General features: G+C 36.8%; 2 protein-coding genes and 1 long non-coding RNA gene across 14 annotated transcripts in view; all 3 read left to right on the top strand.

Moving 5' to 3' along the window:
- The window catches only part of LOC125084660 (annexin A7), a 46,661-nt gene extending 42,180 nt beyond the window's left edge, over positions 1–4,481 (top strand). For all 5 annotated transcript variants that reach the window (XM_047702281.1, XM_047702280.1, XM_047702279.1 and 2 more), the window contains one exon: positions 167–4,481. In XM_047702281.1, coding sequence (XP_047558237.1) covers positions 167–289 — 123 coding nt within the window. In that variant the 3' untranslated portion in view covers positions 290–4,481. The remainder of the gene's footprint in view (positions 1–166) is intronic.
- A 2,022-nt stretch (positions 4,482–6,503) lies between these two features.
- Positions 6,504–27,232, top strand: part of CFAP70 (cilia and flagella associated protein 70) — a 124,531-nt gene continuing 103,802 nt past the window's right edge. For 5 of the 8 annotated variants that reach the window (XM_047702894.1, XM_047702890.1, XM_047702892.1 and 2 more), the window contains exons 1-3: positions 6,760–6,937; positions 8,724–8,826; positions 9,849–10,035. In XM_047702894.1, coding sequence (XP_047558850.1) covers positions 8,764–8,826; positions 9,849–10,035 — 250 coding nt within the window. In that variant the 5' untranslated portion in view covers positions 6,760–6,937; positions 8,724–8,763. The other 3 variants (XM_047702889.1, XM_047702888.1, XM_047702895.1) reach the window with 3 other exon arrangements.
- Positions 11,207–13,926, top strand: LOC125084916 (uncharacterized). The gene is made up of 2 exons (XR_007122736.1): positions 11,207–11,508; positions 11,745–13,926. It is a non-coding gene; the product is annotated as an uncharacterized LOC125084916 (long non-coding RNA).

The raw sequence follows: 27,232 nt of genomic DNA, 5'->3' as shown, positions 1-27,232 counted from the left end.
GCCAGCAGTGGTATGAATGCTAGTTGCTAAATGTTTGTCACTTGGTGTTTTTTTCTGCCCTCTGCTTTGATCATAATTAGGCTCTTTTCACTATTAAAGAATAATTATAATTTCAGTTTTCTTTTAACAGCTTTTTTCTAATATCAAAAATATCTCTTGCATGCAGATTGATCTTGTACAAATAAAACAGACCTTCAGTCAGATGTATCAGAAGACCCTGGGCACAATGATTGCGAGTGACACAAGTGGAGATTACCGAAAGCTTCTTCTGGCCATTGTGGGCCAATAGGAGGGATTTTTTTTTTTTTTTTAAATAAATGAAGTATATCCTTCAGTGATTGACCTGCATGCAGCAGTATCAACCATCACCTAAACAAAAGAGCTTTTTACTAAGGACCGTGTCAGGGTATTGTGCTTGGTTTGCACATGTGGTTACTGCCTTAATTCCAATGTTATTTTTTTCTCTGTATACAATCAATTTGAAGCCATATCACAATGATGTAGTACTAATGCAATGGTTGTAAGGCATAATTTGCACTGTTCTTATCCTAATCAGGATCCCAAATTGAATAAAAAAATCACAGCAGTTTCCAAGTCTGCATAATAAAGCTGAATAAAAGAAAAAGTTGCAAAACTCTGCCTTCCAAAGCACATGTAGTCCATTGGACAACTATAGTTGGTAGTATGTCAAAACTGTATTACTTTTTTAAAGATTCAGCTCTTTGGACCTAGAAGAGTAATTTGCATCTTATTTTACATAAATTGGTATTCTATATTTATAAGCATTAAACTTTTCATGTAGGAAAAGATGAGTATTGCCTGTAGCAACTTTTTAAAAAGGGATTATATGTTTATATGCGTAAAATATATAGCCTACCTTTAGGTCTACTAAAACTCCCTGAATATCTTCATTGTTCCATGGTTTTGAAAAAAAAATTATGAAAGACTTTAAAAATTAGTAACAATTTAGTCATGATTCAAGAAAGTGAAGCTTGACAAATAGGAGGTGCTCAGTTAGTAAATGAAGCTTATAGTATCTCTGGGAAAATTGGATCCTAGCTCCTTGGAGTAGTTCAGGAGCTCACTCAGTGGTGTAGCAGGATGATTACAAAACCCATTGGTTTATCCCCACTACTATGCAATTACTTATTGAGTATACTGAGCATTATAATAGGTAGTCAGGAGAAATACCAAGAAAGAAGATTTGTAATATATTGGGGATTCTAAACAAATATTAAGATAGAAAAAACCCTATAAATGTTAGGTAAATTCTGTTGAGGATGAGAACCCTATTAGTTCTATGTGTGAAGCTCCCCAGCACAAAGCAGACATTTAATACAGAATTGGTGAGTGTAGTAAGAATTGAGAAGAACAGTAAATATCAATTGTAGTTCAAGGAATATTGTTTTTGTGTAAATACCAAGGGGCATATAAGGTGGTATAAGATACAACCTTATTCTAAGGGAGATAGACCTCTCTCTGTACAGTTGTGGTGAAGGCAAGATACCCGGGTAGAAGGACAATGAGTTAAGACGGATGTTAATTACTTTGAAATAGTTTCATTGAAAAAGTTCAGTTTTGATGTAGATGTTGAAAAAGTAACAGTGATGGAATTTGGTAAATACGAGAAGGGGTGTAAGGTATTGAGGAAAGAAAAGATAGGAGCAGTATATTTTTAAACTTTCTGAAAATTGAGATATAATTCATATACCATTCACCATTTTAAAGTGTACACTTCAGTGGTTTTTAGCGTATTCACAAATTTGTGCAGTCATCACCATAATCAATTTTGAACATTTTCATCATCCAAAAAGAAACTTTAGACCTACCAGTAGTCACTCCTCATTCCTTCTCCTCCTGTCCAGCCCCTGGCAATCACCAGTTCACTTTGTTTCTATGGATTTGCCTATTTTGGGCTTTTCATATGAATGGAATCATTCAGTATGTGGCCCTTTGTGTCTGGCTTCTTTCAGTTAGCATACTGTTTTTAAGGTTCATCTGCTTGTAGTGTGGGTAAGTACTTCATTCTGTTTCATGGCTGAATAATCCACTGTAAGGACATTTTTTTTTTTTTTTTTGGTCCATGCATCAATTGATGGACATTTGGGTTGTTTTCACCTTTTGAGTCTTATGAATAATGCAGCTGTGAACATTTATGTACAAGTTTTTGTGTGGACATGTGTTTTCAGTTCTCTTGGCTTTAGAACTAGGAGTGGAATTGCTGGATCACATAGTACCTTTATGTTTAACTTTTTGGAGATCTGCCAAAATGTTTTCCAAGACAGCTGCACCGTTTTACAGTCCTACCAGCAGTGAACCCACCTTCCAGTTTCTCTTCATCCTAACCCAACACTATCATTATCTGTCTCTTTAATTATAGCCATCCTAGTGGATGTGAAGTGACCTCCCCTTGTGGCATTGATGTGCATTTCCCTAATGACTATTTTCTTGTGCTTATTGGCTATATGGATTATCATCTTTGGAAAAATGTCTTCTAATACTTTGTCCATTTTTTTTTTAATACTTTGTCCATTTTAAAATTGGGTTGTCTCCTTATTGTTGAGTTGTAAGGGTTATTTATATATTCTGTAGGGTAGACACTTATATGATTTTGTACTCTATTTATGAAATGGTCAGTTTAGGTGCAGCCACTAGAGGAGACAGAGGAGAGGCTCAGGAAAACTATTATATTCAAACATCCTGGAGACAAGAGGCACTGCCACACACAGGGCCATAGGCGAAAGACACCAGGGTGGTCAGAAGACCAAGGGGAATGTTTAGGCCATGACCTTTATTGGGGTTTCTAGAAAGGCATAGCAGGACAGGGTAAACAGTTAAGTATTGGCTAGTTTGAGTAAATTTGTAGCATTTGGGCTACATGAGTGGTCTTTTAATGTCCTCATACCTGGCCACAGGATAATGAAGGCAGAGGAAAATTGCCTCCTGGGGTGAGGGCCTGATATAGAAGGTATGGCTCTGGATTGGTTAGTTTGCATATCAAAGCCATGCTCCTTGCTGGAACTTTTGCCAGCTCAATGAATGGGTTTATGAGGGAGGAGGTAGTCTCTTCCTAGTCAGAAGTTTTTTAAGATAGAAAAACATAGTACACCAAAATTTTTATATCCACTCAATATAGATTTACAAATATTTTTCTCCTGTACTGTGGATAGCCTTTTTACTCTTTTTCTTTTTTTAACTCTTTTTTTTTTTTTTTAAAGTAATCTCTACACCCAACATGGGGTTCAAACTCACAACCCCAAGATCAAGAGTTGCATCCTCCACCAACTGAGCCAGCCAGGTGCCCCTTTTTTATGTTTTTGATGGTGTCCTTTGATGCACAAAAGTTTGAAATTCTGATGAAGTCCAATTTTTTCTTCTTTGGTCACTTGTGCTTTCACTGTCCTGTTCAAGAAACCATTGTCTAATGAAAGGATAACATGATTTACCCATATTGTTGTCTTCTAATATTTGTTTTAGCTCTTACATTTAGGTCTTTGACATTTTTAGTTCATTTTTATATATGGTGAGATGTCCAACTTCTTTCTTTTGAATTTGGATATATGGTTATCCAACCATCATTTGTTGAAAAGACTATTCTCTCCCCTGTTGAGTGGTCCAAGCACTCTTGCCAGAAATCACTGACCATAAACACAAAGTTTTATTTGAGTTCTCAATTCCATTTGTCTATACATTTATCCTTATGCATTGATTAAGCTGTACTTAATTACTTGATAAAGTAGCTTTGTAGTAAGTTAGAAATTGGGAAGTGTGAGTCCTCCAACTATGTTCTTTTTCAATATTGTTTGCCATTCTGGCTCTCTTGAATTTCCATATGAATTTTAGAATCAGCTTTGTCAATTTCTGCAAAAAAAAATCCATCTGGGATGCTGATTGCTTTGACTCTAAATCAATTTGAGGGTGAGCAATACATTTGATTGTATTATTGGATGCTATCAGAAATAAATTGACTGGAGATAACATATTAGCTATTTAGAAATGAGTCTCTTCGAGTAATGAGAAAAGAGTTATTGGGATATAAGTCATTTAGTGGAGGTCTTTGAAACCCAAACTAAAGAGTTAAATATTACAGCTTTTTTTGGCCTCCAAACTTGTTTGTATATGTAGATGACTAAATTCTGATTCTCAGTACCATTGTATTTTCTGTAGTACTGAAGAGCATCTTTTCCATGTTTCCTTAGGAAGTTGAGATTTTAAATCAGTCAAAAAAAAAAACAACCACATTTGAATGCCCTTCCTTGTAAGGACTAAGGAAATTCAGAGTGGTCACTGTTAAGCATTCCAGGTGAATAAAAGAACTAGAACACAAGGGTTTGCCCTCAGGCACTCTACACTATCATTATTTATTGACAGTGATTAATTATGTTTAAGGAGGTGACACCTATACTTACCTTTCATGCCTAGGTATCATGAGTGATCCAGTTCCCTAGTGAAGACTCAATAAGCCTCACTTATTACATAAAGTATTTCATGCACAGGGTAGGATGGCTAGCTCAGTGCAAATTCATTCATAGCCCTCACCTGGGAAGAAATCCAGAGAGAAATGCCTTACTTAATAGTTCCATAGGTCTAATTTTTTTTTTTATTATAACACCACAACCTTTAAGAGATCTTTTCTTAATTTTTATAATTTTAATGTTTATAGCAGAAATAAAATTTATTTTTAAAATTTGGCTCTGGTAATTCTATATCCTCAGATGTTTCCATGAAGAGTGGTATGTGTCTGTGTGTATTGAAATAATTGTAAATGTACAGAAAAGTTGCCAAAACAGTGCAAAGAATTTCAATGTCACTTTCACCCAGGCTCTCATATAGTTAACATTTTATTGCTTAATTGCTCACTGTGTATGCACGCGTGCATGCATATATTCCTTATTATTAGTCTTTTTCTAGACATTTTGAGGGTCGACAGAGGACCTACAGATGTGATGTTCCATGATTCCTAAACACTCTTGCGTATTTTCTGCTGAACAGGGACAGTCTCCTACATAAAAGCAAACCTTCCATATCAGAAAATCAATTTTGGTACACTAACATTAAATCCACTGAGGCAGTTCAAATTTTGCTCACTGTCCCAATAGTGTCTCTCTTCTTTTCTGGACCAAAATACTATCCAGGAATATATTTTACCTTTAGCTGTCATGTATCTTCATGTCCTTCATGTCCAATAGTCCTTTAATTTGAACAGTTCCCCATCTTTTATGTTTTTGACAGTTTTAAAGAGTACAGCACATACTTTCAATAAGGTGGCCTACAGCCTAGTCCCTCTGACGGTAGGAATACCACAAAATGATGCTTTATTTTTCCCAGTGAGTCTCAACAGGAGGCATGCAATGTAGACTCCTCCCAACCCTGGTGGTTAACCTTAATTACATGGTCTTGTTGGTTTCTTCATTTCACCATTTCTTCTTTGTAACTGATCAGTATTCCAAAATCATGCTAATACCCTCTTCTCATCAAACCGCCTCCCACCAACTTTAGCATCCACTGGAGACTCCTACCTGAATCATCCACTTCTATAGTGGGTGTCAAATGGTAATTCTCTATTCCCATTATTTCCTCTGCCTTATTGGATTGGAATTCTGTTACTTTTCCTTTCTCCCCATTTGTTTATATCAATGTGAACTTGTAGATTCCTATTTTACTCAATGGATTGTAATCCATTTCAGTTTATTTTGATGCCCAAATTGTCTCTGATTTGGCCAGTGGGAACCTCTTTAAGCTGGCTCTTAACATTGCAACATTTGCAGATATGTATATTGCTAAAGTTCATCCATGTAGTAGCTGTAGTTAATTCATTTAGACTGCTATGTAATATGCTATTTGTGACTATATATCAGCTTATTCACTCTTCCATTGAGGGGCACTTGGATTGTTTCCATGTTTTTGCTACTGTATTTTACTGTTCCAGAACTCTACTGTTGAGTTTGAAATGTATTAAAATTTGGGATTAATATACTTCAAGTCTGCTTATTGTATGTTGTGTAAGTATTGAGCACTAGAAGTAGGACGGTTTTGCAACCTCACCAACAGTATTATCAGACGCTCACTTTTAAATTTTTAAATTTAAAAAAATTTTTTTTCTTCCAAGATTTTATTTAAATTCCAGTTAACAGTGTAATGTTAGTGTCAGGCGTAGGATTAGTGATTAATCACTTGCATAGAACATGCAGTGCTCAATCCAAAATGTGTACTTCTTAATACCCATCACCATAACCTATCTCTCCTCCACCTCCCTGCCCCACTCCCATCCAGCAACCTTCAGCGTGTTCTTCTACAGTTAAGAGTATGTTTTATGGTTTGCTTTTGTTTAATCCCCTGTGTTCATCTTTTACGTTTCTTAAATTCCATATATGACTGAAATCATGGGGTATTTATCTTTGACTTATTTCATTTAGCACAGAGGATCACTGAAAATACTGTTAACCTGCATTTTTCATGGAAAGATTTAAATGACCGGTTTTCAAAAATCCCTATTTACGTAGGGATACTGAAAGAAAAGGGTCAAGAAAATAAAATCGAAAGTTGGAAAACTTTAGGCTTATGCCAAAGGCAAAGTTGTACCTGTGGACGAAGTGACTCAAGCAGGGAGGCTGCAACTCAAGCGCTCAGTTTCCAGAGCGCAGGCGCAGAAACCTCCCAACAGCCGTTGCCCTCCTCGAAAACTTTATCGCGAGTCTTGGGATAAACTTGTGGTGATTGCCGGAACTAAATTCTCGCGAGAGGTAATTAGTTGCCATAGTTGCGCATAACACTTTTGCGGCGGCCTCAGGTTAGACAGCTGTATCACTCCCCAGAAAGCCCTCTGCTTCCCGCCTCTCTACCGTGGTCCTCCGACCATACCCGGTTCCCTCAGTCTCTTCTCTTCAGCTGCAGCCGGTTGGAAACGCAAGGCCGCCTACGAACACAGGGCACTCTGGTACGGACCTAAACGCCCCCGACCTGGCTAGGCGCGGAAGCTCCTGCCAACCTCTCAGGCCGCCTATTTGAAGCCGGGCTTAAACTCCCTTTCCGCTTTGCCCCAGATACTACGCAGTAGGTCCACACTGCACCTCTGTCCCCAGATGACACGCTGTCCATCCTGTCCTTCATCAAACCTGTATCTGATGTGACTGTTCTCTTGCATTTTCTTTTGTTTTTAAAAATTTTGTTTTTTGGGGCGCCTGGGTGGCTCAGTGGGTTAAGCCGCTGCCTTCGGCTCAGGTCATGGTCTCAGAGTCCTGGGATCGAGCCCCGCATCGGGCTCTCTGCTCAGCAGGGAGCCTGCTTCCTCCTCTCTCTCTGCCTGCCTCTCTGCCTGCTTGTGATCTCTCTGTCAAATAAATTTAAAAAAAATTTTTTTTGTTTTTAATCTATGTACTCAACGTGGGTCTCGAACTCACAACCCGGAAAGCAACAGTCTGATGCTCCACCAACTGAACCAGCTAGGTGCCCCTCCCTTGCATTTTCTTAGGAGTAACATGGCAAGAAATGAATGCCTCTTGGGGGCAACAAGAGCCGCCGCCCCTCCCCCCACCCCCAGCCTGACTGCACTGATCGTTAGTAACCAGCCAGATTTCTTGCATTCATTACACAATAAATATGCTGCTAAGACAAGAGTTAGTGCCGGGCACTCAGGGACTGTAAATGTGAGTGAGAGATTACTTGTCCTGGAGAAATTGTGCATTCAGGAAAAGCAGTGCACATTAATAACACCATATGTGCCCTACATCATAGGTTAAGCAGTTTTACTATTTTAGTGGATATTCATACTAAATGTGAAACATGAGAAGTTTATATTATCTTTATTACAGAAGGTCAAACTGAGGCTCATAGAAATTAGACTTTTGTCCAGGGTCAGGCTAGTGAAGGACCAATTCATGTGGTAGTATTGGAAAGGAGAGTAATGTAAAAGATAATTTCTAATGTGAATTTGATAAAAAAAAAAAAAAATGTCAGGGTCACTTAGGCCCAGAATGAGCCTGGAGACAGGGTGTTGTACAGTGATCTGAGATATTTGGATGACTGAAAGAGGGAGTACCTGAGAAGAGGCAGAATAAAGCCTGGGGACAGCAAAGTATTGCCGTCTTTTTTATACCACCAGTCCTAGATAGATGTAGCATAGTGTGTTCTCAGTAAACATTTGAATTGCCTTAAGTTCCATTTTGAATTGAGGCAGAAAATCTTTCTTAAATATATCCAATTTATTTGAAATTGTGTCATTAGTGTTGTAAAATAATTAGACAATATCTCTGACTAAATAAGATATATGTCAGAACTTTTGCTGGTGGACTAACCATTATTCTTTGTGGTTGTTTCTTTCCTATTATATTTTTGTAAAAGTGAGAGATTAACCTTTGAGGGGAATGCTTTGTACATTAAAAAAAGAAGTCTATCAAAGAATACCATGAAAGATGGAGGCTGGGGTTGGGAAGTAAGGGAGATGGCATTCCTACCCTCTTTTTCTTGGAATGATTTGTGCTTGACAGATTAATTATATGTGTAAAGATCATGTTAGCACTAACTGATGGAATCCTTCTTTTGACCAGCTCTGTAAAGCACTATTTAGCAGCAAAGTTTGGAAAGGGTACCAAAAGAGTGCTGGACGATGCTGGACTAGCTATGGCATTTTCCTAGGTTCTCCCCTAGTATTGGTTATGTATTGTAATGTGGGACTTCTGCAGCTATGGTACTTGAGGGGACAGCTTGATTCATTATGTTTACAGAGACCAAAGAAGACCAGAGGGACTTTGCCCAAGTGCCGCTATGGAACAGGTGTCATCAACAGGCAGACCTGTGCAGATCACTGTGACAGATGGATATGACTTGGTAAAGTTATTTTTGGAAATTAGAGAAGTTCTTAGTTTATTCATTCTTCTTGAAAGTATATTTGTCTTTGAGTTCAGGTTTCTCTGTCAAACATCTGTCTGCAGGTTACCTGAAGATGTATTGGAAGCACCAGCAGGAAGAATGCTTTTGCACCCTCCTATAACACCAGACCTGCTGGTCTTAACATTGCAATGGCATTTCTTTCTCAGTTTTCCTTTTTGTTAGACTATATAATCAGCAGGTCACATCACTATGTGTGTAAAATACCTGGGAATTTGAGTACCACATTTAATGGGTGAAACAAGAAATGATTTTTTTTTATGTTTTTTTTTTATTTTTTTTTATTTTAGAAACAAGAAATGATTTTTGTTTTTTAGACAGCAGGTCTTTTCTTCTGAAAAAGATCTGAATTCTTCCAGAGTGTCTCTTGTGATTAATTTCACTTGGTTAATTTAAATAATAAAACTACAATATGATGTAGCTTAAAAATTACAAGAATAATGAAATGGCAAAGTATTCATTCACTATTATGAAGTAAAATAGCTCATTCCAAAACAGAATGTAATGAATGATCTCTACTTTGTTTTAAAAGGTTATATAAGAGATGTATCTATAAGTGTGTGTGTGTGTATGTATTTTTACACACACATATATTCATAGGAAAGACTAGAAAATATATTCTAAAATGTTACTGATGCTTGCATGTTAGAGTGAGATTATAGGTAATTTGTTTTCCTGTGTGCTTTTCTCACTACTTACAATGTTTCGCAATATACTTTTATAATCCTATAAACATAAAAGTTATTTTTAAAAACTCCCAACATAATAGCATTTAAATAGAATGTTACAGTTAGCTACAACTAGTTTTGTTTAATGACTTTCTACCTACCCCTTTTGTATTTGTGATATAGCTTGTTAGGAAAACATGGAAAATGCTCTTTAGTTCAAATCAAAATGATTTGCCAGATGTGTAGGAAAATTCTCTATTTGGGTATAATTGTAAAGTCTCTTTCTGTCAACAGAAAGGTTTTAAAGGAGATACTCCAGTTACTTTTATTCGTGCAGAATTCAATCAAGTGGTTTTGGGAGACTCTGCAAAAGTTACGGTTTCTCCAGAAGGAACTGCAAAATACAACTTCACGAGCAGTTTTGAATACAGTCCTGAAGGAGGAATTACTTTAGATGACCTTGCCCACAAACCTGTGTTCTGTAAGTCCTTGTGGTACTAAAAGTATTAATTATGTTGAGTATGTTATAAGGAGATTCTGAGATATTTAGTAGCTGTTTGGGGGACAATGAACACAGCTTACCTTTTCCACCTAGGAATAACATGGTATAGTTTGAGTCCTACCTGCTTTTAGCATCAGTCTTCATGGCCTGCTAATTTTAATCAGTTTGTATCAAAGCCCTTTTGACATTTGACTGAACTTTGCAGCCCTTATCTCCTAAGCTGGGTTGGGAGTTTTTCCTAAATATTCCTATATTTAGGGTTGCCAGATTTAGGAAAAAAAATTAAGACACATATATACTAAAAAATTATTCATTGGTTATCTGAAATTCAGATTTAACTGAGCATCTTGTATTTTGCTTGGCAACCCTATCTGTAATTTTGTATACAGTACTTATGTACACTTTTTTTGAAATTCAGGTCTGTATTTTATTTCAGAATTTCTAGTGCCTAGAAATATCTGGGACATAAAAGGTCTCAAAAAGTGTTTGCTCAATGAATAAATGAACTTTTACAGTTTCTAAGAACACAGTATTATCTCTGACATACTTTGTTCTTACACCTATATACTAGTCTAAGGCTTTTTGTTTTAATCTATACTCTTAATTTTTGTTTTGTTATTTTTTTTAAAGATTTTATTTATTTATTTGAGAGAGAGACAGTGAGAGAGAGCATGAGCGAGGAGAAGGTCAGAGAGAGAAGCAGACTCCCCGTGGAGCCAGGAGTCCGATGCGGGACTCGATCCCGGGACTCCAGGATCATGACCTGAGCCGAAGGCAGTTGTCCAACCAACTGAGCCACCCAGGCGTCCCTGTTTTGTTATTTTTTTAGTGGCACATCTCCTGTAGCACCTGCCAAAAACCAGATTCCAAGATCCCAGACCCAGAGAAGTGGGTCCTGAGAATCATACAGTGTTCTAGAGCATTGCATTCTAAACATTTTTTTTTTCCATAAAAGTCACCTGAGGCTATAGGAGAAAATAGTCCTCAGAGCGCTACCCTAGACTACTAAATTCATGATTGCCAGGGAAGGATCCTGGAGGGAAGCTGCATGTAGGAACAAGTCTCTGGTGACTCCTGGGAAGCGCTACTCCAGAAAAGTGATTTCTGCCTCTGGCCTACCTGGTAATCAGTCACCCATGGAGGTATCCATCTGATCCACACTATCTGATCACTCTCTTCTACTTCTTTTATCTTTGCTTTGTGCCTCTCTGTCACTCCCAACCCCAAATAAGGGGAGTCAATGTCCTAATTGCCTTCCTCCCTGGCATGTTAGTTGGGAAAGGCAGAAGAGGAGCATCGTTTTAAACATGTCATTGAACCCATGAGAAAGAGAGGGCCAGCCCTTTGTTCCAGAAGCAAATCAGAAACTGAAACCCGGAACTCTTGAACAGTTGGTATTGGTGTGTGGTGGTGTAGGGGGAAAGGGCAGTACTCCAGAATCTAGGGGCTTAGGTTTTATTTATTTATTTATTTATTTTTAAAAATTTTAAAAAAGATTTTATTTATTTATTTGACGGAGAGAGATCACAAGTAGACAGAGAGGCAGGCAGAGACAGAGAGAGAGGGAAGCAGGCTCCCTGCTGTGCAGAGAGCCTGATGCGGGGCTCGATCCCAGGACCCTGAGATCATGACCCGAGCCGAAGGCAGCGGCTTAACCCACTGAGCCACCCAGGCGCCCCGGGGCTTAGGTTTTAGACAAGCTAAGGGGTTTGTTTTAGGCTTTAGACAAGCTAAGGGGCTAGGTTTTAGACAATCTAGGGGCTTAGGTCTTAGACAAACAGAGAACTTGGGCTGCTATAGATGGGAGTTGAGACTGAAACCAATCCCTTTACCACAAGCTAAGACTCTCAAAAAGAATGGACTAGAAAAAAAAAAAAAATCCATGCCCCGTCATATGTATCTAGCCATTGAATAGATGAAAAAAGTCTTTCCTAATAAGTAATAATCATAGGGTTATGCCAACCATTAAATAACATATATTTTCTTAATACACACAAGGAACATTTATACAATAGGAACTGACCAAATACTAGACAATAAAAGAAGTCCTGCCATATAACAAAGAAGCAACGGCATACTGACTTAGTTTTCTGATCAAAATACAAGTCAACAAAATCAGAAATCTGTAACAAAAACATAAAAAAAAGAATCCATTTGGAAATTTTAAGGCACACTTATGTGAATTCATGGGACAAAGAAGAAATCATAAGAAAAACTATAAAGCATTTAGAATCAAACAATAGTAAAACACCAAATATCAAACTTGTGGGAAAAAGCTAAAGTAATACTTAGAAATACATTTATGTTCTCAAGTGCAGTCATTAGCAATCAAAAAGGATTTGAAATAAAACCTCTGGGGGGTGCCTGGGTTGCTCAGTCTGTTAAGGATCCAACCCTTGATCTCAGCTTAGGTCTTGATCTCAGGGCCATGAGTTCAAACCCCATGTCTGGCTCTATGCTGGGTGTGGAGCCTACTTTAAAAAAATTAATAAAGTAGAATCTCTGGATATATATACATTCCCCCATTCCTTTAACTAAGTACAACTGCAAACCTCAGACTTTTTATGTAAAACAAACATGAGGAACTCTGAAAGGTGGAGAGGAGAAGGAGACATGAGACATGAGGAATGACGTATGGTGAGCTGCCTGGGTTTTCTTTTTGCCTTGTATATCCCAGACTTGATGCTGAAGAAACCAGCAACCTGGAAACATAATGAGTACAGACCAAAAAAAAAAAAAAAAAAAAAGAAAGAAGAGAGAGAGAGACCTCTGCTCTAACCAAAGACCAGAAAATAGGCAGCCTTGCAAGACAAGAAACTCAGTAACTACTCTGCACCAGTCAGACACCACAAACAAAAAAATGTGGCCCCACTCACAATCAAGCTGAATGGAGGACTTAGACTTGTATTCTTGCAAAGCTGAAATTAGGTGCCCCAGCTGGGTGGTGGTCAAGAATACCAAATGGAAGCCAGGGCTTCTGTGCTGTCTGGTCATGAACCCTCTCTCTTACCATCAGGTTTTAATGGAGACCACATAGGGAGCCTGGATTTCTGCCCCAATCTGGCAGTAACAAGATGCCATCTACTGTCCACTAGAGTGGTATCAGAGGAAGCCTAAAGTAGGGTTGAGACTTACCATCACCTAGTGGTATTGAGTCTACACCCACTGTGGTATCACTGGAAAAGAAGTGAGGAACCAGACTCTCACTCCTTGTCATCAGTAATGAGGAACTGTCTCCCCGCTAGGTATCAATAGAGGCTAAGTGGAGTTAATAGTGGGGGACAATGGGGAAATCCCCCTCTCCTTCCTCTGTTGGAATAGTGTTAAAAAAAATCCAGCTAAAATAGATGGTTTAAGGTCCAGAGTTTCATAACATACAAAAAGTCCAAGATTACATGAAAATCACTCATCATATCAAGAACCTGAAGATCTCAAACTGAATTTTATTTTCTTTGACTATATTAGCATTTTATTTTTAAAAAATTTTTATTATGTTCAGTTAGCCAACATATAGTACACCATTAGTTTTTTATGTAGTGTTCAATGATTCATTGCAAACTGAATTTTAAAAGACAAATCAGTAGATGCTAACACTAAGATAACATATGAGAATTCTTAGACAAAGATTTTTAAAAGATTTCTAAAATAATGGATCAGTGAGCAATTGAAGACATGCAAAATAGATTCAGCAGAGAAATTGAAGGTCTTAGAAACAGAAGATAATGGATATTTTAGATCAGAAAAATATAATAACTCTTATAAAAAGCTCAGCAAATGGTCTCAACAGCAGAATGGAGGAGACAGGAAAGAATCAGTGAATTGGAAGATAGGACAACAGAAATACCCAATCTGAATAATATAAAAGAAATAGACTAAGAAAAGAAAATGTGAACAAAGTCTCAGAGGCCTGTGGTACTATGACAAAAGATCTGTTGGTGTCATCAGAGTCTCAGGAGAAGAAGGGAGGAGCTGAAAAAATATTCAAAGAAGTGAAAGCCTAAAAACTCACCAAATTTGGCAAGAGACATACACCTACAGATTTAAGAAGCTGATCAAACTCCCAGTAGGATAAACCCAAAGAAATCCATATTAAGAAACATCAGAATTAAACTTCTAAAAACTAAAGACAGAACAAGATCTGAAAGCAAAGGAAAACAATTAGAATGTTATCAGTTTGTCATCAGAAACCATGGAGGTCCAAAGGGAATGGCATAGTATTTTCAAAGTGATAAAAAGAACTGTCACCCAAAATCCAATACCTGGAGAAAAGATGTGAATGGGAAATTAAGACATTCTCATATTAAAGAAAACAAAGTCATTAGCAGACCTACCCTGAAAGAATGACTGAAGGAATTTCTCTAAACAGAAGAGAAATAATAAAGAACCTAGTAACACCAGGAGGGAAGAAAGAGTGTGGTAAATAAAAATTTGGGTGAATAAAGGAAGCTTTCCTTCCCTTTGAGTTTTCTAAATTGTGTTTGATGCTTGAAACAAGGTATAACACTGATGCAGTTCTACAAGAATATTGAAAAAACATTTTAGGCAGTTATAAACAGGAAAGGTAAAGGGACATAAAGGGAGGTAAAGTTTCGGTACTTCACTCCAACTACTGAAATGATGACACCTGTAATAGGCTGTAATAAGTAATGTATATAAAATGCAGTACCTAGAGCAATAACTAAAAAAAGTATACAAATAGATACTCTTAAAAGTATTATAGATATATTAAAATGAAATTCTAAAGAATGTTCATGCAGTCCACAGGAAAGCAGAAAACAAATGAAAAAGTGAGGACAAACAACTCCAGCAGACTTAAACCCTAACATATTAACAATTACATTAAATATAACAGAGATAAGAGATTGCAGAATAGTTTAAAAAAAAAACACAACCTAACTATATGCTGTCTACAAGAAGCTCGAAATATAACTCTGTAGTCAGCTATGTAAAAGAATAGAGGGATAGAGAAAGATATATGTGTACACATTCATCAAAAAAGTGGAAGTGACTATTAGCATCAGATAAAATAGATTAGGCAAAGAAAATAACCAGAGACAGAGAAGTTCATTATGTAATGATACACAACCCATCAAGAAGACATAGTAATACTAAATATATACATGCACCAAACAATAGCTGCAAAATATGTGAAGCAAAACTGATGAACTGAAAGGGTGAACAGACAAATCCACAATTATAGTTGGGGACATAAACACCCCTCTCTCAATTTGTAGAATAACTAGATAGAAAATCAACAGGGATATAGGAAAACTCAACAATACCAATCAGCCTACAATATCTAATAAATATTTATTGAACACCCAACAGTAGCAGAATATGCATTCTTTTCAAAAGGCCACAGACCACATATCAAAACCTTATTCTGGGTTATAAACAACCTCAACACATTTGAATGAATTAAAATAATGTGTTCTCTGACAACAGTATCAAGCTAGAAATCAGTAATAAAAAACAGGAAACTCTCTAAACACCTGAAAACAAAAAGACACACTAAAGTAATCCATGGGTCAAAGAGGAAGTCTCAAGGGAAGTAAAAAAAAAAAAAAAAATACAGTGAACTGAATGAAAATAAAAATACAAGGTAACAAAATTTGTGGGACATAGCTAAAGAACTGCTGAGAAAATTAGAATACTAAATGCATACATTAAAAAAGAGGAAAAGCCTCAAATTAATAACCTGTCATCTCAAGGATTTAGAAAAAGAAGAACAAAATCAAACAGAAGGAAGAACATAATAAAGATAAAAGCAGAAAGCAATAAAAAAAAAAACAATAGGGAAAGATCAATGAAACAAGTAACATACTGGTTATTTGAAAACACCAAAATTGACAAAACTTCAGGAACAGTGGCCAAAAGCAGGGAGTGGGGGGAGAGAAATGGCACCACAAATTATCTATTAGAAGTGAAATAGGATAACATCACAGATGGTAGACATTAAAAGAATAATAAAGAGAAGAACAACTCTACATACATAAATTTCTTAAGAAAATGAACCAGTATTTTGAAAAGCACAAATCACAACTCATCCTATATAAATAAATAAAGTTGCCCTGTAACTGTCAAGGAAATTGAATTCATAATTTGAAATTTCTGGAACCAGAAACTCTTACTGAATAATTCTACCAAAAGTTAAAAATAATAACTAACACTAATTGTACACAATCTTCCAACAGATAGAAGAGAAGGAAACATTTAATTCATTTTATGATGCTAGTGTTACACTGATACCAAAACAAGACAAAGACAGTACGCAAATGGAAAACTGGAGGCCAGTATCTGTCATGAATATAGACACAAAATTCTAACAAATACTAGCAAGTAGAATTCAATAAATAAAAAGAATCATACAACATTATGAAGTGGGATTGATTCCAGGGATCCTTGGTTGGTTCAGTATTTGAAAATAAATCAATGTGTTCTACTATATTCATAGTCTAAAGAAGAAAAAGCATATGGTCATATTGGTCAAAACAACAAGTGACAAAATTTAACACCAATTCATGATAGAAACTCTCAGAAAAATACAAATAGAGGGAACTTCATCAACCTGACAAAGGCTAACATTATATTTAATGGTGAAAGATGGCATGCTTTCCCCCTTAGATTGAGAACAAAAATCAAGATTTGCTCTCACCACTCTTAAAAACATAGAGCTGGAAGTACTAGACAGTGCAATAAAGTAAGAAAAAAAAATAAGACATCTACATTTGAAAGGAAGAAATAAATCTGCCCATATTTGCAGATAACACGGTTCTCTATGTAGAAAATATCAAGAAATGTGCAAAACTTCCAGAAAGAAAAAGATCATAGGATGCAAGGTAAATGCACAAAAGCAATTATATTTCCATATACTAATGATAAATACATGGACACTAATACTAAAAATACATCATTTACTGTTGCTTTTTAAAATGAAATAGTGTAAACTTAACAAAACATATATAGCATTTATGTGCTGGAAACTATACACTGAAATGAATATACATTGAATGAAATTTTTAAAAATCTTTATAAATGGAGGGACACACTGTACTCATGGACTGGAAGACTCAACATAGTTAAGATGTCAATTCTCTCCAGACTGATATAAAGGTTAAATGTAATTCTTATCAAAATCCCAGAAAGATTTTTTCTCTACATATGGACAAGACTATTTTATTTTATTTTATTTTTATTTTATTTTTTTTTTTAATTTGACAGAGAGATCACAAGCAGGCAGAGAGGCAGGCAGAGAGAGAGGAGGAAGCAGGCTCCCCGAGAGAGCAGAGAGCCCGATGCGGGGCTCGATCCCAGGACTCTGAGATCATGACCTGAGCCGAAGGCAGCGGCTTAACCCACTGAGCCACCCAGGCGCCCTGACAAGACTATTTTAAAATATATATAGAAAAGCAAAGAAACTAAAAAAATTAAAACAATTTTGGAAAAGAATAAAATAGGAAGAATCACTATATTTGATTTCATGATTTATTATGTAACTACATTAATTAAAATTATGTGCTGTTGGTGGAGGGATAGACACATAGATCAATGGAAAAAATAGAAATAGATCCATCTGAATATGCCTAATGATTTTCTTAAGATTTTATTTTTAAGTAATCTTTACACCCAATGTGGGGCTCATACCACTCTGAGATCAAGGATCACACACATTACCAGTTGAGCCAACCAGGCACCCTTGCCCAATGATTTTTGATCAAAGTGCAAAATCAATTAATTGGAGGAGAGGTAGTCTTTTCAACAAATGATGTTAGAGCAGTTGAACACCTGTGCGCAAAAAAATGAACCTTGACTTTAGTCTTGTACTTATGCAAAAATTAACTCAAAATGGATCACATTTAAATGTGAAATGTAAAGCCACAAAACATCAAGGGAAAAAATGAGATAAACTTCAGGATCTAAGGTCACGCAAAGAGTTCTTAACAACAAAAACATGAGATATAAAAAAAAAAAGCTGATGAATTGACTTCATAAAAATTAAAAACTCTTGCTCTGTGAAATACCCTGTTGAGGGGATGAAAAGCTACAGAGTGAAATTATTTGCAAATCACAATCTGACAAAGCAATAGTATCTAAAATATATAAAGAATTCAAGATTCAACAGTAAAAAATACTCCAGACAAAGCAATTAGAAAATAGACAAAGGACACAAAGAGAGAGTTTACCAAAGAAGATATACAGATGGCACATAAACATATGAAAAAGTGTTCAATATCATTAGCCATTAGGGAAATGCAAATCAAGACCACAATGTGATAGCACTATACACATATCAGATGGTTAAAATTAAAAATAGTGAGGGGCGCCTGGGTGGCTCAGTGGGTTAAAGCCTCTGCCTTCAGCTCAGGTCATGATCCCAGGGTCCTGGGATCGAGCCCCACATTGGGCTCTCTGCTCAGCAGGGAGCCTGCTTCCTCCTCTCTCTCTGCCTACTCGTAATGTCTGCCCGTCAAATAAATAAAATCTTTTTTAAAAAATTGAAAATAGGGACGCTCAGTTGGTTGGACGACTGCCTTCAGCTCAGGTCATGATCCCGGAGTCCCCGGATCGAGTCCCACATCAGGCTCCCAGCTCCACGGGGAGTCTGCTTCTACCTCTGACCTTCTCCTCGCTCGTGCTCTCTCTCTCATTGTCTCTCTCTCAAATAAATAAATAAAATCTTAAAAAAATTAAAAATAGTGAAAACATCAAATTCCAACAAGGTTTCAAAGAACCTGGATCACTGATACCTTCCTGCTGGAAATGTCAAATGTAAGAATTTCTGGTGGGAATGTTAAGTGTCAGTCTAGAAAGCAGTATGCAATTTCTTTAAAAACAAAACATGTAAACCACCATATATAATCCAGCAATTGTACTCCTGGGCTTTTATCCCAGAAAATGAAGCTTATTTTCACACAAAAACCAGTGTATAGTTTATAGGAGCTTGATAGTCAAAAACTGGAAACAACCGAGATGTCCCTCCATGGGTTAAGCAAACATACAGCCATGCTATGAAATGCTCCTCATCAACAAAAATGAACAAATTACCGGGACACAAACCAATCTCACTGGATCTCCAGAGAAATATGCTGAGTGAGAAAGCCAATCTTAAAAGGACCTACTGTAAAATTACATTTATATAACATTTTTGAAATGACAAAGCATAGAAATGGGGAACAAATTAGTAGTTGCCTGGTGTTAAGAAGGAGATAGTGGGGGTGACTTTAGAAAAGTAACATGGTTATTATTTTTTTTTTTGAGATTAACATGTATTTTTTTTTGAGATTTTAGTTTTTTTATTTTTTCAGCATAACAGTATTCATTATTTTTGCACCACACCCAGTGCTCCATGCAATCCGTGCCCTCTACAATACCCACCACCTGGTGCCCCCAACCTCCCACCCCCCACCCCTTCAAAATTCTCAGATCGTTTTTCAGAGTCCATAGTCTCTCATGGTTCACCTCCTCTTCCAATTTCTCTCAACTCCCTTCTCCTCTCCATCTCCCCTTGTCCTCCATGTTATTTGTTATGCTCCACAAATAAGTGAAACCATATGATAATTGACTCTCTCTGCTTGACTTATTTCACTCAGCATAATCTCTTCCAGTCCCGTCCATGTTGCTACAAAACTTGGGTATTCATCCTTTCTTTTTTCTTTTTTTTTTTTTACAGCTTTATAAACATATAGAAAGGTAACATGGTTATTAAAAGGATAACTAGAATCCTTGTGGTGATGAAATGATCTGTATCTTGACAGTATCAATGTCAATGTCCTGGTTGTGATATTTTACTTGAGTTATGCAGGATGTTAACATTGGGAAAGACATGTACAAGATAGCTTTCTGTATTATTTCTCACAATTGTATGTGATATGTGAATCTTAAATTATTTCAAAATAAAAAGTTTAACTTGGGATATTCTATTCTAAAAGGCGGGGGAAAGCATGGTAGTGAGAAGAGTCATGAATCTCAACACCACTGGACTTAGAAATGATAAAGCATTACTGTCTGCTCAAGAGTGAAAGAAAATATACAAATTAGCGAGTCAGCTGAAAGCCACCTCTCCTTTGCATAGAGCCTTCAAATTAGACTGAAACCAGGAAGGTAGTGGTGGAAAAAAAATTCTTTCTGAAGACCATGAGTACCCTCTGCAATATAGTGTCTGTCATCTTCTCTTTGTATTTTCTTGAGAAAGACTACTTCATGCAGAGAACCTCTTCTTTCCAATTCATCAAGAGTTAAGCTGTATAAAAAAAAATCATCTTTGGTAGTGGAAGTTGTTAACAGTGTATGTCTTCTAAAAAGATGAAAGAGGGCTTCAACCATTTCGTTTTTGAAGCTCTGAGTGTATTAAAAAATTGACACATGGGTCGCCTGGGTGGCTCAGTGGGTAAGCCTCTGCCTTTGGCTCAGGTCATGATCCCAGCGTCTTGTGCACATCCCGCTCTCTGCTCAGCAGGGAGCCTGCTGCCTCCTCTCTCTCTGCCTGCCTTTCTGCCTATTTGTTGTGATCTCTGTCAAATAAATAAAAAATCTTTTAAAAAAATTGACACATGCCCAATGGATACAAAATTGTCTAATTAAGTTATATGTTAAGCTCTATCTTTAATAGAATGGTTCTCTTAACATAAAAAAGATTAAAAACAAATGAGTTTGATATTTAACTCAAGAAGCTACTAAAATAACAGAGAACCCCAAAGAATATAAAAAGAAAGAAAGAAGAACAAAAATTAATTAATTAGAAAATGAACACTAGAAAAGAGCTACAAAACAAAACCTGTTTTAAAAGACTAACAAAATAGACAAACTTCTGGCATGATTGAGCCAAAACAAAACCAAACCAAGAAGACAAACAATGTTAGGAAGAAAATGTGGCTTTAATACAGATAGAATATACTTTTGAAAATTATAAAAATAATATTTTTGAAGATTCTGGGAAGGTAGGCAAGTAGGAATTACCAGGAATCTGTCTCCCACCCACCCAACACTTGCACTGCCACATTCTGTCTGATACAACTATTTTGGAACTCTGGAGTCTGTTGAAGGCTTGCAAATTATAGGGGAAGATTTGGATGGCAAATTGTGGTTTATTTTGGTTAATTTCAGATCTAAAGACAATAGAAGCTGCTCATTCCTCACCTCTCTATACATGTGGCAGGGAGCCATGTATGTGTTCTTCTAGTAACTTGCACACAGCTTGTTGGAGCCAGGATGAGCTAAAAGGACCTTGTCCTTCAAATCTTGTGGATCTGTGCTCTGCTGATTGCTGCTTCTGATCACAGAGGTGCAGACAAAGAGCCTATTAGGTGTTGTTGCACCTCTCTCCATCCCATTGTTAGTAAGACCCTTCTACTACTGAAACCACCAAGGGATGTAAAGGGCAGCATCCTTTCCCCCCCTTACCTTTTCTCTTTTTCTTCATTCAGGAACCACCTTAACAACCAGGACACTTAAAAACAACTGCAAATAAGGGGGAAAACTAGAAAGTGACCATGCATGTTCAGAGAAAGGCTCAGAAAAGACCTGAAAAGACCTTAACTTTATACCTTAGGCTGACCCTCACAGAGACAGCCTACAACAATGGCAAATAAAAATAAAAACAACAAAAGACAGTAAACTCTGGGAAGGGGGAGAATCTGATTTCCAGACTTATCCCATTATTAGATTCAAATATCCGAAGTTCAACAAAAAAACCAAAGAGCAGACAAAGAAACATGAATGTATAGCCCATTCAAATTTAAAAAAAAATCACAAGAAACAACAGTGTTGGTGAGGTTGTGGAGAGAGAATGCAATGAGGTTGTTAGTGAGAATGCAAACTGGTACAGCCACTGTGGAAAACAGAATGGAGTCTCCTCAAAAAATTAAAATAGGGCACCTGGGTGGCTCAGTTTTTGGGCATCTGCCTTCAGTTTGGGTCATGATCCCAGAGTCCTGGGATGGAGCCCCACATCAGGCTCCCTGCTTGACAGGAGGCCTGCTTCTCCCTCTCTCACTCCTCCTGCTTATATTCCCTCTCTTGCTGTCTGAAATAAATGAATTTATTGCTGTCTTGCTGTGAAATAAATAAATAGGATCTTTTTAAAAATTTAAAATAGAATTACTATATGATCCTGTAATTCCACCATTGGGCATTTACCCAAAGAATATGAAAACACTAATCTGAAAAGTTAGATGTACCCCAATGTTTACTGTGGCATTATTTATAATAGCTAAAATATGGAAGCAACCCAAATGTCCATCAGTAGAGGAATGGATAAAGAAAACGTGGCGTGTGTGTGTGTGTGTGTGTGTGTGTATATATAGTGTGTGTGTATATATATATATATATATATATATATATATATATATATATATTATGGTATATATATATATATACCATAAAAAGGAATGAAATTTTGCCATTTGCAACAACATGGATGGATTTAGAGAATATAATTTTTTTAAGAATTTATATTTTTATTTGACAGAGAGAGACAGTGAGAGAGAGAACACAAGTAGGGTAAGTGGGAGAGGGAGAAGCAGGCTTCCAGCAGAGCAGGGAGCCCAACATGGGGCTTGATCCCAGGACTCTGGGATCGTGACCTGAGCCGAAGGCAGCCACTTAATGACTGAGCCACCCAGTGCCCTAGAGGATATGATGTTAAGCGAAACAAGTCAGAGAAAGATGAATACCATATGATCTCACTCATATGGATTTTAAGAAACAAACAAAAAAGAGACAAATAAAAAAAACCCAGACTCTTAACCATAGAGAACAAAGTAGTGGTTTCCAGAGAGAAATGGGTGGGAAGATGGATGAAATAGGTGAAGGGGATTAAAAGCACACTTATCATGATGAACACTGAGTAGTGTATAGAATTCTTGTATCACTATATTGTACACCTGAAATTAATATAACAGTGTATGTTAATTATACTGGAATTAAAAATAAGTAAACAAAATTTAAAAAATGAATATTTCAAATCAACAATCTAACTATACAGCATAAGGAACTAGAAAAAGAAAAGCAAAACTCCAAAATCCACAGAAGAAATCATAAAAACTAGAGCAGAAGTGGGCAAAATACAGAATAAAAAACAACACAGGAATCAATGAAATCAAAAGTCAGGTTTTTTAGTTTTTAATTTTTAAAAAAATATTTTATTTGACAGACAGCGATCACAAGTAGGCAGAGAGGCAGGCAGAGGGGTGGGGGAAGTAGGCTCCCCACTGAGCAGAGAGGCCAATGCGGGGCTTGATTCCAGGACTCTGGGATCATGACCTGAGTTGAAGACAGAGGCTCTAACCCACTGAGCCACCCAGGCACCCCAAAAGTCAGGTTTTTTTAAAAAGGTTATTCATTCCTATGGAGAGAGAGTGTGTGTGTGTGCACATGAGATGGGGAAGGGACAGAAAGAGAGGGAGAGGGAGAATCCCCAAGCATACTCCACACTGAACATGGAGTCCAACATGGGGCTGGATCCCAGGACCCTGAGATTATGACCTGAACCAAAATCAAGAGTCAGATGCTTAACTGACTGAGCTACCCAGGTGGCCTCAAAAGTCAGTTTTTTTTAAAAAGATTAACAAAATTCACAAACCTCTAGCTAGATGGACTAAGGAAATATTGAGAAGACTCATATAACTAAAGGTAGAAATTAACGTGGGGATATTACTACCAATTATATAGAAATTTAAAGTATAAGTGAGTACTCTGAAAAATCGCTCATCAACATATTGGATAACCTACGTGAAATGGACAAATTCCTAGGGACACTAAACTACCAGATAAAAGCACAAAGAAAGAATTTTTTTTAAAGATTTTATTCATTTATTTGACAGACAGAGATCACAAGTAGGCAGAGAGGCAGGCAGAAAGAGAGAGGAGGAAGCAGGCTTCCTGCTGAACAGAGAGCCCGATGTGGGCTCCATCCCAGGACCCTGGGATCAGGACCTGAGCCGAAGGCAGAGGCTTAACCCACTGAGCCACCCAGGCGCCCCGAAAAAGTAACTTCTTAACAATATTGATTCTTCTGATTCATGAACATGTTATATCTATTAAATCAGTGATTAAAAAATTCTCTCAACAAAGAAAAGTCCTGGGCCTGATGGCTTCACTGGTGAATCCTACTAAATACTTGAAGAACTAATCCCAGTACTGCTGAAACTGCCCCCCCCCAAAAATGAAGAGGAGTAAATATGTCCCAGCTCATTCTATGAGACCAGTATTATCCTGACACTAAAGCCAGACAAAGACACTATAAGAAAACTACAAACCAATATCTCTTATGAACATTGATTGCAAAAATGCTCAACAAAGTACTAGCAAACCAAGTTGAACAGCATACTAAAAGGATTATGCACCATGACCAGTGGAATTTATTCTTGGAATTCAAGAATGACTCAACAAAAAACTCCATCCATGTAATAAATCAAATAAATAGAACAAAGAAAAAAAACCCACATGATATTTCACTTGATAGAGAAAAAGCTTTTGACAAAATTCAACACACTTTCATGAAATAAACACTCAGCAAAGTAGGAATAGAGGGAAACTACCTCAAAATGATAAAAGCCAAATATAAAAATTTCTCAATGAACCCTTTACTCAATGGTGAAAGACTGAAAATATTTCCTCTAAGATCAGGAACAAGGCAAGGATTCCTGCTTTCACTTCTCTTCAAAATATTAAAAGTTCTGGCCAGAGCAGTTAGGCAAGAAAAAGAAATAAAAGACATCCAAGTTGGAAAGGAAGAAGTAAAATGATCTCTGTTGCAGATTATATGATCAGTTTTATATATGATTACATGTAGAAAACCTTAAAAAGATTACACACACCCCAGCATAAATAATATAAATAATTTTGATAAAGCAGCAGGATATGGGGCGCTGGTGTGGCTCAGTCAATTAAGTGTCTTACTCTTGATTTTGGCTCAGGTAATGATCTCAGGGTCATGAGACTGAGTCCCATGTCAGGCTCCATGCCCAGCACAGAGTCTGCATGCGTTTCTCTCTTCCTTTGCCCCTCCCCTCCATTCTCTAAATGAATGAATGAATGATTGAATGCATGCATGCATGCATGCATAAATAAATAAATCTTTTTTAAAAAGCAGGAGAAGGGAGCTGAGGGAAATTGGAAGGGGAGGTGAACCATGAGAGACTATGGACTCTGAAAAACAACCTGAGGGTCTTGAAGGGGCGGGGGGTGGGAGGTTGGGGGAACCAGGTGGTGGGTATTAGGGAGGGCACGTATTGCATGGAGCACTGGGTGTGGTGCAAAAACAATGAATACTATTACGCTGAAAAGAAATTAAAAAAAAAAAGCAGGATACAAATTCAGCATTCAAATATCAGTTGTATTTTTATATACTAACAGTGAACAACATGAAAAGTAAGTTATAAATCAATTCCATCAGAAGGAATAAAATACCTAAGAATTAACTTAACCAAGAAGACAAAAGACTTATACAATGAAAACTACAAAACATTGCTGAAAGAAATTAAAAATGACACAAATAAATTGGAACACATCCCATATTCATGTATTGGAAAAGTTAATATTGTTAAAAATGTCAATACTACCAAAAGTGATTTACAGATTCAATGCAATCCCTATCAAAATCCCATGATTTTTTTTTCAGAAATAGAAAAATCAATCATAAGATTCATATGGAATCCAAGAGACCCCCCAAAGAGCCAAAATGATCCTGAAAAGGAGCAAAGTTGGAGGTCTCATACTTACTGTTTTCAAAGCTTACTATAAAACTAGAGTAACCAAAAAAGTATGGCATTGGCAAAAAGACACATATAGAACAATGGAACAGAATAGAGAGCCCAGAAATAACCCCTCACACATATGGTCAAGCGATTTTTGACAAAGGTACCAAGACCATTTAATGAGGAAAAGACAGTATTTTCAACAATAGATGCCAGAAAAACTGGATACCCCTATACAGAAGAATGAACTTGGATTATTACCTAACACCATATATGAAAATTAACTTAAGATGGATTAAGGACCTAAATGCAAGACTGCATAAACAATAAAACTCTCAGAAGGATATATAAGACAAAGCTTCATGACATTAGATTTGGCAATGATTTCTTGGATAAGATACTAAAGGCACAGGTAAAAAAAAAAAAGAGAGAAATTAGGGGCGCTTGGGTGGCTCAGTTGGTTGAGTAACCAACTCTTGGTTTCAGTTTGGGTCTTAATCTTGGAGTCAAGGGATCAAGCTCCCTGTTGGGCTCTGCAGTTGGTGTGGAGTCTGCCTGAGATTCTACCCCACTGTGTACCTCCACCCACCCCAGCTCACACTCACTCTTTCTAAAATAAATAAAATCTTAAAAGGAGAGGGAGAAATTGGACTTAGTGAAAATTTAAATATCTTGTGCATCAAAAGACCTATCTATGAGTAAAAAAGCTGCTCATTTATATGATTTGCAAGTCATATATCTGATAAGGAATTAGTATTCAGAATATAACAACAAAAAAACCAACCTGATTCAAAAATTGGCAAAGGACTTGAATAGACATTTCTCCAAACATCTACAAATGGCCAATGAGCACATGAAAAAGTGTTCAACATCACTAATCACTAGAGAAATGCAAACCAAAACTATAATAAGATATCAACTCATACCTATTTGAATGGTTTAAAAAAAATAGAAAACAACTGTTGGCAGGAATGTGGACAAACTGGAATCTGTATGCACTTTTGGTAGGAATGTAAAATGGTATAATTGCTGTGGAAGCTAGTCATTCCTCAAAAAATTAAAAATAGAGTTATATGATCCAGCAGTTTTACTTATGGGAATATATCCAAAATAATTGAAAGCAGAGTTTCAAAGAAATATTTGTACACTGATGTTCATGGAAGCATTATTCACAAAAGGTAAAATGTGGAAGGAGTCTACATGTCTGTCGACAGAATGGATAAGCAAACTTGTGGCATATATATATACAATTGAATATTTTTCAGCCTTAAGAAAGTCAGGCATATACTACAACATTAGTGAACTTTGAGTTCAATATACTAACTGAAATAAGCCAGTCACAAAAACACAAATGCTCCATGAGGCACATCATCAAATACTTAGGGACAGAAAGGATCCTGGTGGTTCCCAGGGGGGAAGGGAGAATGGAAATTATTGTTTAATGGATAGAGTTTCAATTTTAGAAGATGAAAAGAGTTATG

Source organism: Lutra lutra, chromosome 14 (assembly GCF_902655055.1).
Source record: "Lutra lutra chromosome 14, mLutLut1.2, whole genome shotgun sequence".
Taxonomy (NCBI): domain Eukaryota; kingdom Metazoa; phylum Chordata; class Mammalia; order Carnivora; family Mustelidae; genus Lutra; species Lutra lutra.
Note: the sequence above shows the minus strand (reverse complement) of the source record. Positions and strands in the feature narration are given on the sequence as shown.